Source organism: Rhinatrema bivittatum, chromosome 4 (genome assembly GCF_901001135.1).
Source record: "Rhinatrema bivittatum chromosome 4, aRhiBiv1.1, whole genome shotgun sequence".
Lineage (NCBI taxonomy): Eukaryota > Metazoa > Chordata > Amphibia > Gymnophiona > Rhinatrematidae > Rhinatrema > Rhinatrema bivittatum.
Genome location: NC_042618.1, coordinates 311276311 through 311288673, shown reverse-complemented (window position 1 = coordinate 311288673; position 12363 = coordinate 311276311). Strand labels below are relative to the sequence as shown.

Here is a 12363-nt window from a genome sequence, read left to right as displayed (position 1 = left end):
ATTGACCGAAAAAATAATTTCTCGAATTTGTTTCCACTGAGCAGGACCATACTCTTGGGGGGCGGGGCTGGGGGGCCGGCTGCAGACTGGAAAACCACGTTGTCCAGTCCAAAACTAGGCAGTTGGTCATCCTACCACTGAAATATGGTACATTGTACTGCCCCATCACCTTACCCTGGGAAATAGCTCCTTCTACATTATGCAGATTAACTACTCTTTGTAGACTGGGGGTTTCTGATGGGTCTATAGTGAAATAATTCCTGGCATAGTATTAATTAACATCCTTACTGTTATTGCAAATAACAACGGTCCTCGGATAATCCACCAAATTCCCATTTGTATGATTCTTCCCCAGCATCTAAAAAGCAATGACATGTATTTTTTTTTTAGTTTTTCAGGAATGAAGAAAAACAATATTCACCTACTGCATTTAGAAATACAGATTTGAGCTAGTGCACCTTTCCAGTACCATGTGGTGACCACAGGTGGCATCTGGAGTAAATATCCTCTTGTTTACATGCAGGCCGATACAGTAAACGCGCGGGAGAGCTGGCGAGCGCCCACTCTCCCGGCGTGCGCACAGGCCACTCTCCTGGGTGCGCGATTCAGGAGGGTGACCTATGTAAATTAGGGCCCGCGGTAAAAGGAGGCGCTAGGGACACTAGCGTGTCCCTAGTGCCTGCTTTTTGACAGAAGCGGTGGCTAACAGCGGGTTTGACAGCCAACGCTCAATTTTGCCGGCGTCGGTTCTCAAACCCGCTGACAGCTCCGACTTAATTTCGCTATGATATTAAGTCGGAGGGTGTACAGAAAAGCAGTTTTTTCTGCTTTTCTGTACACTTCCCTGGCGCCAGCAGAAATTAACACCAGCCTTTGGGCAGGCATTAATTTCTGAAAGTAAAATGTGTGGCTTGGCTGCACATTTTACTTTCTGTATCGCACGGGAATAACTAATAGGGCCATCAACATGCATTTGCATGTTGCGGGCGCTATTAGTTTCGGGGGGGGGGTTGGACGTGCGTTTTCGACGCGCTATTACCCCTTACTGTATAAGGGGTAAAGCTAGCGCGTCAAAAACATGCGTCCCAACCTAGGCTAACAGTGCACTCCACCAGAGCGCACTGTAATGTATCGGCCTGACAGTGTAGATAACAGGCATCTGGAGTAAACAGCATTTGTTTCACCCAATCAGGTGAAACAATATGTATACTCTAAAAAAAATGTGTATCCAAACTGGGCGCATGTTTGTTTAATGCGTTCAATCACCTCTCCTGGGCGCCCAATGCAATAAGCAAATGAGCTGCTGTGCTAAAAAGGATGCATTAGGGCAGGGGTCGGGAACCTTTTTGGCTGAGAGAGCCATGAACGCCACATATTTTAAAATGTAATTCCGTGAGAGCCATACTAACTACAATCCCCCACCCTCCTGACGCCCCCAAGACCTGCCAAATTAATTTACTACAACCCCCCATCCTCCTAACCCCCCCCCCCCCAAGACCTGCCAAAAGTCCCTGGTGATCCAGCAGGGGTCCAGGGCTCGCAGACAAATCTTTAATAAAAAAGTAAAAATCTAACAAAACCCCCTACCCTCCTGACGCCCCCCCCAAGACCTTCAAAATTAATTTACTACAACCCCCACCCTCCTGACCCCCCAAGACCTGCCAAAAGTCCCTGGTGATCCAGCGGAGGTCCGACACTCGCAGACAAATCTTTAATAAAAAAGCCCAGGGGTCGGGAACATTTTTGGTGGTCCATTTTGATTACTGGCAGCCGACGGCCCTTTGCCCTTACTATGTCACAGGGGCTACCGCCGCCATTGGTCGACCCCAGTGACATAGTGAGGGCAAAGGGCAGTCGGCGCCATTTTGACTACTGGCAGCCGACAGCCCAAGTCCAGGAGATCGCTCCCGGACCACTCCTGGACCCCCGCTGAACCACCAGGGACTTTTGGCAGGTCTTGGGGGGGTCAGGAGGGTGGGGGTTGTAGTAAATTAATTTTGGAGGTCTTGGGGGGCGTCAGGAGGGTGGGGGATTTTGTTAGATTTTTACTTTTTTATTAAAGATTTGTCTGCGAGCCAGATGCAGCCATCAAAAGAGCCATATCTGGCTCCCGAGCCATAGGTTCCTGACCCCTGCATTAGGGATTGTGCTAAAAAGGATGCATTAGGGTTTGTGCATCCCTAGTGCATCCATGGCATTGGGCGCCCAGGAAATGTAGCTGTAGGTGGATTAGGAAAACGGACGCTCAATTTACGAGCGACCATTTTTCACCCACAACAGCTATTTTACCGCACAATATGCGCGTCAAGACATTTTTTTTGCATGGTGCTGCTTTCTGTGCTTCTTCCTACTTAGTATCGCAGAAAAGCACAGAAACATTTTTTTTTCCTTGTTTTTAAGATGAGCCCTTGACGTGCAGGAAGACTTTACGCCTGCTCCAGGGCAGGCATCAAATTTTCAGGTTAAAATGTGCGTCTCAGGTGCACAAGGATTTTTTGCAATGCAGGGTAATAGCCTCATCTACATGGCATTTACATGTGTTGAGCGCTATTAGCTACGCCTTTGTTTGGATGTGCTGATCCCCTTATTGCATCAGGGAGGTTATGGATGCGTGTCCAATCGCTCGTTAAGCTGTGCGCTAGGCTGAGCACACTTTATTGCATCGGCCTGAATGTAGGTAACAGGCAGCTGGATTCTGCCCTCATCAGTACAGCCCCCCTACCTCCCACCACTTGCTCAAAACAGACATGAAAACAGACTCCTTTTTATAGCAGTTTCATCTGATGGTAATCTGTCATTTATTTTAAACTTCACTTCATTGCCCTTGTGAACTAAAGTCTTCTGAGTTTGAGGAACTATTCTTATTCTTAGGGGCAATTTTCAAATAGTCAAAGCTGCAAACTATGTAGGTGCTTTTAACACTGCATACCCTAGGAAAATGTTCAAAGAGAAACCACCCACCTGATTTCTCTTTGAAAATTAGAAAGTGCAAAATGCATGTATTAAAAACATTTGCATACTTTGCATCAGTTTGTGTGGGTGCAAAGCTGGTACAAGCCATAGTGCAAACTATGTATATTCCTTTTCTCTATTCCTTCCTCCCCCCCCTCCACTTCTTCTCATATTCTCTTTCCCTCTTTTCCCTTCTCTCGCCTTCCCGCCTTCCCCCGATATACCCCTTATAGTCCCCCTTACTTCACTATCCCTCCTGCGTGAATGTCCGTGCGAATCAGCGCATATGGATACCTATGTCTGTGTGTGTGAGTGCCCTTCAATGACTATGAGTACCGGTATGTATGGGAGATTGCATCAGTCTGTGTGCGGGAGAGCCTGTATCGGTCTGCGGGTGTGCCTTTCTTTTGAATGCCTATATCAGAGGGTGTATTACTAATATGAGTACTTGTATGTATCAGGGTATGAGTCTTATAGATTCATATTGTAGCATGCTGAAATACATTTTTTTCTGTCTTAGAATCTATGCTCATGGATCAGCATCAGAAATATATAATTTTGCTAACAAAAAAAGTAAGGAATTCCTACTCATTGTTTTCGTACAATCTCCGTGTGATCGCCCAGAGTGTGACGCATACCAGGGGAACACCTGTAGGAAGAAAAAAATAGGAGAAAATAATTCTCAACAATTTCAAATGACTAACAGAGTTCAATAGCGTTCAACACTGAAAATGAAACATCCTGTCATGTAACAACATTTGAAATAATATCTGCCCAGATCTGAGATAGCTATAGGAATAATGCATAAGAACTGTAACAAAGAGCGAACTTGTGGGCAGCCTTCCCCGGCAAAGGGGAAGCAGAGGGGGAAAACCCCATCTTATGGGAGCAGTCTTGGCAATCTGATGTTCCAGCCAGAACATTGTGCCAAACCTCTAGCCCTCAGTAGGAAAAGACCATACGGTGGAGACAACTTTGTGAAGCAATAATGTGCAAGGTCGCTGCAGAAAGATGCTAGGCTGTACGCTGATCCTTGAGAACCAGACCTGCCCAGAACATTATTATATTTTAATTTTAGTACTTGGTAGGGAAAGTGTGAGGGAAAAAATGATAATGTAATGTAATGTAACCCCCCCACTCAGGGGAGGGGGGACACACCTCCCAGTCCTGCCCAGCACTGACTGCTCGGTACAGAGTGGGAAACATGGGTTCTGTGAATTGGGGCAAGAATACACCTGCAGGCCCATAAGAGGGTCACACAGTCCACTCCATAAGTTGTGTTCCAAAACAGAAAGTTAGTCCTTTTGTTTCTAATTTGTTAACCTTTTATTTTTGTGAAATTTAAAGGCAGATACAAGAAAAACACAAATCAACTCCATAAAGCAGGAAAAAAAATTAGAAACAGCTCTCAGTTCTTTCAAAAAATCTCAGTCACTTGTGCAGACACAGTTCTTGCCTTTTGCTTCTTAGCCCCAGGGATAAGGGTATAAAGTTCTTGAAATTCCTCAGTGTACTCCAAACTGGCTGGCTGCCTGGCCCAATACAAACCTTCCCATCGACATCTGGTCATCGGAAGTTCTTGACATAACCCTTGTCACTTGCAGAAGAGAATCTTTATTTTCTGCAGCCTGTGCCGATGCAAAGGTGTCCAGGCGCCCTCGACAGTGATGTCATCACTGCATCACCTGATCTCTTTCTCTCTCTCACTTATGATCCGACACGCACCTCCATATCTCCATTTGCATACGCGATCTCTCCCATATCTACATCATCACAACCACCTCTCGAACCTCGTTCAATTTCAAAAAGTCCACCTCATGTCACATTGCGATGCCCCATCCTCTTCTAGCACCCTAGGTGACCGCCTAGTCCGTCCTGCTGGGCCTTTCTACAGACCAAAAGACTGGAACCTCAGACTAGGCCACAGTTCCTTATTGCCCTTCCTGGCTCCCCTTGTAACCCCCTGTATGCTAGGGGTCATCTTCCCAACCTCAGGGAGCAGGGTAATTACTATCCCGAGGTGGAGAAATAAATCTCCAGGGCCATGAGCTGGAGGCAGGATAACCTGCAGGGGCAGTACCAGGCTAAGAACATTCCACATAAACAAATCACTCTCCAGACTCAAGTTGTGCTCCAAATAATAAATAGTTTACTGCAGAATCTTCAGGATCAAACATAGTGACAGTGACAGTTCAAATAGATGCAGTATTTAATAGGGATGTGCAGCAGGGACGGATTTATCCCATTCGGTATTCGTATTTGTCGGGACCCAAATCTGTTGCATCCATTCTCGGGGGGCCCCGATCCATTCATTAGTTACATATGTATTCGTTTCCCCCAAAAAACCCCATCCCAAACCTTTAAATGTAATTTATTACAACTCCCACCCTCGTGACCCCCCCAAGAGATGCCAAAAGTCTTGGGGGGGAACCTGGAGCGATCCAACGGGGGAACCTGGAGCGATCTCCTGCACTCAGGCTCTCGGCTGCTGGTATTTAAAATGGCGCCGATAGCCTTTGCCCTTACTATGTCACAGGGGCTACTGGTGCCATTGGTTGGCCCCTGTCACATGGTAGGAGCACAAGATGGCGCCGGCCAGTAAGAAAAAGAGGTAATATTGCCCTTGGTGAGGCCTCACTTGGAGTACTGTGTTCACTTCTAGAATCTGTATCTCAAAAGGGACAAAGACAGGATAGATGCGGTTCAGAGAAGAGTGACCAAAATGGTGTGGAGTCTATATGAGAAGCCCTATGAGGAAAGGCTGAAGGATCTGAAGAGGTATACACTTGAAGAGAGGAGATGCAGGGGAGATGTGATACAGACCTTCAGATACCTGACAGGTTTTAATGATGCACAATTGACAAACCTTTCCTGATGGAAAGAAATCAGTAGAACTAGGGGTCACAAAATGAAACTACAGAGAGGACAACTCTGAACCAGCATCAGGAATTTCTTCACAGAAAACATGGTGGATGCTTGGAATACCCTTCTGGAGGAGGTGGTGAAGACGAAAACAGTAAAAGAATTTAAAGATGCATGGGATAAACACCGTGGATCCCTAAAGACTACAGGATGGAAATGAAAAAATGAGTGCAAGGGGGTAACTTGCTGGTGTGGAGATTACTTCACTAATAAGTCTTCATACTCTTAATGCAATTCCATCATCTCTCTCTGCTTCAATGGCAGGGAAAAGGGGAATTGGATTCAGACAGCAAACAATGAGGGCCCCGACTTCTGTGGTTTGGGGAAATAAATAAGCATGGGGATAACTTGCTAATACAGTGATTACTACCCTTATGCAATAAGCCTGATATTTTTGATGCAACTCAACATTGCTCTCTGCTTCAATGGCAAGAGGAAATGGAGAACTGGATTCAAACAGCAACCAACAAGGGCCCAACTTTTACGGTCTGGGAATCTGTTAAGCATGAGGGAAAGCTGTATGGCATGGCAGATGCCACTATGGGTTCGCTGGGCAGACTGGATGGACCAATTGGTCCTTTTCTATCGTTATTTCTGTTGCGCATCCCGGCCGCAGCCGCTCCATGGCTGGCCCTGCTCACCTTGCTCTCCCGTCCACGAGCTCCGGGCTCTCCCCCTCCGCAGCCACAGCCAGTTCACAGCATCCCCGGTTCCCCCGCTCGCAGTCTCTCGTCCAGGCCTCACGGCGGGGCTCGGCATCCTCCATGGCATTGGCCCCGCCCCTAGGCTTGCACACGCAGACTGTCCAGCCTCTTAAAGGACCAAGGGTGGCTTCCAGCTCCGCGGCGCGCCCTGATTGATGGCAGGATATAAGGAAGTGGTCAGACACCACTTCCTTGCCTTGGCAATCGGGTCACACGCTCTGGTGTTCTCTAGGTTGCCTGTTCAAGTTATCCCCATGCTTATTTATTTCCCCAAACCATAGACGTCGGGGCCCTTGTTGTTTGCTGTCTGAATCCAATTCCCCTTTTCCCTGCCATTGAAGCAGAGAGAGATGATGGAATTGCATTAACAGTATGAAGGCTTATTGGTGAAGTAATCTCCACACCAGCAAGTTACCCCCTTGAACTCATTTTTTCATTTCCATCCTGTAGTCTTTAGGGATCCACGGTGTTTATCCCATGCATCTTTAAATTCTTTCACTGTTTTCGTCTTCACCACCTCCTCCAGAAGGGTATTCCAAGCATCTACCATGTTTTCTGTGAAGAAAATCCTGATGCTGGTTCAGAGTTGTCCTCCCTGTAGTTTCATTTCGTGACCCCTAGTTCTACTGATTTCTTTCCATCAGAAAAGGTTTGTCAATTGTGCATCATTAAAACCTGTCAGGTATATGAAGGTCTGTATCACATCTCCCCTGCATCTCCTCTCTTCAAGTGTATACCTCTTCAGATCCTTCAGCCTTTCCTCATAGGGTTCTCATATAGACCCCACATCATTTTGGTCACTCTTCTCTGAACCGCATCTATCCTGTCTTTGTCCCTTTTGAGATACAGACTCTAGAAGTGAACACAGTACTCCAAGTGAGGCCCAGTGCTGCCTTGGATCAGAAAGGTCTCCCAGTAGGAGAACATCATCCTAGTGTAGCAGGAAGTTATCCTGTAGCAAGGACCTGCTCTCCAGGTGATGTATTGTCCTCTCGCACTGAGGACAAGTCTCTCAGGGCTACTACCCAGGAGGGAAGGGTTAGGCGGCCATCATAGTTGGTGATTCGATTATTAGAAATGTAGATAGAAGGGTGGCTGGTGGATGTAAGGACCGCCTGGTAACTTGCCTGCCTGGTGCGAAGGTGGCAGACCTCACGCGTCACCTAGATAGGATTATAGACAGTGCTGGGGAGGAGCCGGCTGTCGTGGTACATGTGGGCACCAACGACATAGGAAAATGTGGGAGAGAGGTTCTGGAAGGCAAATTTAGGATTTTAGGTAGGAAGCTGAAATCCAGAACCTCCAGGGTGGCATTCTCTGAAATGCTTCCCATTCCACATGCAGGTCTCCAGAGGCAGGCAGAGCTCCAGAGTTTCAATGCATGGATGAGACGATGGTGCAGGGAAGAGGGATTCAGCTTTGTAAGGAACTGGTGAAACTTTTGAGGAAAGGGGAGACTTTTCCGAAAGGATGGGCTCCACGTTAACCAGAGTGGAACCAAGCTGCTGGCACTAACTTTCAAAAAGGAGATAGAGCAGCTTTTAAACTAGAACAAGGGGGGAAGCAGACAGTCACTCAGCAGTGCATGGTTCGGAGAAATGTATCCTTGAAGGATACTAATGAAACAGGAGAGTTAGGGCATCCCAACAGAGAGGTTCCATTAAAAGCAAACAAAGTCCATGTGCCTATATGTAAAAAATCACCAAAGCTAATGATTTCCGAATTATCCCAAACAACTGAAAAGCAGGTTGTTAAAACAAGCAAAAAACACACTTTGAAATGTCTGTATGCCAATGCCAGAAGTTTAAGAAGTAAGATGGGAGAGTTAGAGAGTATAGCAGCAAATGATGAGATTGACATAATTGGCATCACAGAGACTTGGTGGAAGGAGGATAACCAATGGGACAGTGCTATATCAGGGTACAAATTATATTGCAATGATAGGGAGGATCAACTTGGTGGGGGTGTGGCACTTTATGTCCAGGAGGGTATAGAGTCCAACAGGATAAAGATCAAACAAGAGACTAAATGCTCAGTAGAATCTATATGGGTAAATCCCATGTGTGTTGGGTAAGAGTATAGTAATAGGAGTATACTACCGTCCACCTGGACAAAATGGTCAGACAGATGATGAAATGCTAAGAGAAATCAGGGAAGCTAACCAATTTAGCAGTGCAATAATAATGGGAGATTTCAATTACCCCAATATTGACTGGGTAAATGTAACATCAGGACTTGCTAGAGACATAAAGTTCCTGGATGTAATAAATGACTGCTTCACGGAGCAATTGCTTCAGGAACCAACAAGAGAGGGAGCTATTTTAGATGTAATTCTTAGTGGAACGCAGGATTTGAGGAGAGAGGTAACAGTGGTGGGTCCACTTGGCAACAGTGATCATAACATGATCAAATTTAAACTAATAACTGGAATGGGGACAATAAGTAAATCTGCAGCTCTAACACTAAACTTTCAAAAGGGAAACTTTGATAAAATGAGGAAAATAGAAAAAACTGAAAGGTGCAGCTGCAAAGGTTAAAAGTGTTCAACAGGCATGGACATTGTTTAAAAATACAATCCTAGAGGCGCAGTCCATATGTATTCCACACATTAAGAAAGGTGGAAGGAAGACAAAACAATTACCATCATGGTTAAAAGGTGAAGTGAAAGAGGCTATTTTAGCCAAAAAAACATCCTTCAAAAATTGGAAGAAGAATCCATCTGAAGAAAATAGGATAAAACATAAGCATTGTCAAGTTAAGTGTAAAACATTGATAAGACAGACGAAGAGAGAATTTGAAATGAAGTTGGCCATAGAGGCAAAAACTCATAATAAAACCTTTTTAAAATATATCCGAAGCAAGAAACCTGTGAGGGAGTCGGTTGGACCATTAGATGACCGAGGGGTTAAAGGGGCTCTTAGGGAAGATAAGGCCATTGCAGACAGACTAAATGAATTCTTTGCTTCCGCATTTACTAATGAGGATGTTGGGGAGATAGCAGTTCCGGAGATGGTTTCAGGGGTGATGAGTCAGACGAATTGAACGAAATCACTGTGAATCTGGAAGATGTATTAGGCCAGATTGACAAACTAAAGAGTAGCAAATCACCTGGACCGGATGGTATGCATCCTAGGGTACTGAAGGAACTCAAAAATGAAATTTCTGATCTATTAGTTAAAATTTGTAACCTATCATTAAAATCATCCATTGTACCTGAAAGCTAGAGGGTGGCTAATGAAAGCCCAATATTTAAAAAAGGTTCCAGGGGTGATCCGGGTAACTATAGATCAGTGAGCCTGACTTCAGTGCCGGGAAAAAGAGTGGAAACTATTCTCAAGATCAAAATCTTAGAGCATATAGAAAGACATGGTTTAATGGAACACAGTCAACATGGATTTACCCAAGGGAAGTCTTGCCTAACAAGACTGCTTCATTGTGGATAAAGGTGAACCGGTAGATGTAGTGTATTTGGATTTTCAGAAGGCGTTTGACAAAGTCCCTCATGAGAGGCTTCTAAGAAAATTAAAAAGTCATGGGATAGGAGGCGATGTCCTTTTGTGGATTACAAACTGGTTAAAAGACATGAACCAGAGAGTAGGATTAAATGGTCAATTTGCTCAGTGGAAAAGGGTAAACAGTGGAGTGCCTCAGGAATCTGTTCTTGGACCGGTGCTTTTCAATAGATATATATAAATGATCTGGAAAGGAATACGATGAGTGAGGTTATCAAATTTGCGGATGATCCAAAATTATTCATAGTAGTTAAATCACAAGCGAATTGTGATACATTACAGAAGGACCTTGCAAGATTGGAAGATTGGGCATCCAAATGGCAGATGAAATTTAATGTGGACAAGTGCAAGGTGTTGCACTTGTCCACATTAAATGTTAGGTTCCATATTAGGAGCTACCACTCAGAAAAAAGATCTAGGCATCATAGTAGATAATACTTTAGAATCGTTGGCTCAGTGTGCTGCAGCAGTCAAAAAAGCAAACAGAATGTTAGGAATTATTAGGAAGGGAATGGTTAATAAAATGGAAAATGTCATAATGCCTCTATATCGCTCCATGGTGAGACAGCACCTTGAATACTGTGTACAATTCTGGTCGCCGCATCTCAAAAAAGATATAGTTGCGATGGAGAAGGTACAGAGAAGTGCAACCAAAATGATAAAGGGGATGGAACAGCTCCCCTATGAGGAAAGGCTGAAGAGGTTAGGGCTGTTCAGCTTGGAGTAGAGACGACTGAGGGGGGGATATGATAGAGGTCTTTAAGATCATGAGAGGTCTTGAATGAGTAGATGTGAATCGGTTATTTACACTTTCGAACAATAGAAGGACTAGGGGGCATTACATGAAGTTAGCAAGTAGCACATTTAAGACTAAACAGAGAAAATTCTTTTTCACTCAACGCACAATAAAGCTCTGGAATTTGTTGCCAGAGGATGTGGTTAGTGCAGTTAGTGTAGCTGGGTTCAAAAAAGGTTTGGATAAGTTCTTGGAGGAGAAGTCCATTAACAGCTATTAACCAAGTTTACTTAGGGAATAGCCACTGCTATTAATTGCATCAGTAGCATGGGATCTTCTTATTGTTTGGGTACTTGCCAGGTTCTTATGGCCTGGTTTGGCCTCTGTTGGAAACAGGATGCTGGGCTTGATGGACCCTTGGTCTGACCCAGCATGGCAATTTCTTAAGTTCTTAGATATTATAGTCCATATCTGGACAAGTAAGCGGGCAGTAAAAATACTTCCTTCCCAAAGGCAGAAATTCAATCTGGTAAAAATACTAAATAAGGTTCACAGGTCTCTGCATCCTCCTCTTGTAAGAATGAAAAGGTGTACAGATTCCCTCCTGCACCTCTGGAGAGAGGGTTACAGCCTCCCAGAGGGTGCAGGTCAAAACATCAAAAATCTTAAACCTGAGATAAGAAAAAATGTAAATTCTCTTCCTATTTCCATCTTTTCTTCAGTCTATCACCAAGAACTGACAGGGCAGTGTCTCTCCCTTCATTTGCAAAGCTGAGGGCCTAATTTACTATAGAGAGCACACTGAATACATGTCTTTCCTTCTCAAAAGCAAAACTACACTGCCTCCTAGTCACATAATCTAACCCCCACCCCCCAGTGCCTAACAGAGTGCCTAACAGACTGCCTATTCCTGCAAGCCTCTGGGGGAGGACCAAATTGCCTAAAATATTGATGACTAAACAGGACTGGGGACTAGGGCCACCTGGTGGAGACCTCATAGTCTCTATAGTAATATACTAGGAAGTAGAGTGGAGGTTGACTCCAGCTGCTTATAGCAGACCTAGCAACGATTACATGGAATAGACTTTTAGTTTTTGGGTACTTGCCAGGTTCTTATGGCCTGAATTGGCCACTGTTGGAAACAGGATGCTGGGCTTGATGGACCCTTGGTCTGACCCAGTATGGCATGTTCTTATGTTATGTTCTTATGTATTTGGCAGAAGTATCTCACAACCAGGAGTATATATCCTGCATGGGAGAAGGAAACTCTGCTCAGATGTGGAAGACTTGGAGCAGTTGCCTGTCCAATGAGGCATAGGCCTAAATGTTCTGTCCTGCCTTTTTTCTGGGTTCACCATCAGCAGCAGAGGCCATGGGGACTCTGAGCCTGGGTAATGCTGTCTATCCCAATGGCCTACTTCCCCCCTCCCCCCAAGTGCTTCCTTTAAGTGGATGTATGTAGACAGAGAGAGGACGAGGCCTGCAGGGACAGACAGCACTGTGCACTTCATAGTTCCCATAGTCCACTGCTGCCAGC

The 12363-nt window shown here is 45.0% G+C and overlaps 1 protein-coding gene across 1 annotated transcript in view; it reads right to left on the bottom strand.

Moving 5' to 3' along the window:
- The window catches only part of GLP2R (glucagon like peptide 2 receptor), a 226302-nt gene that overhangs the window by 51327 nt on the left and 162612 nt on the right, over nucleotides 1-12363 (bottom strand). Inside the window, exons 8-9 of the mRNA XM_029600258.1 lie at nucleotides 3541-3601; nucleotides 289-358 (exon numbers count right to left, since the gene is read on the bottom strand). Coding sequence (XP_029456118.1) covers nucleotides 289-358; nucleotides 3541-3601 — 131 coding nt within the window. The remainder of the gene's footprint in view (nucleotides 1-288; nucleotides 359-3540; nucleotides 3602-12363) is intronic.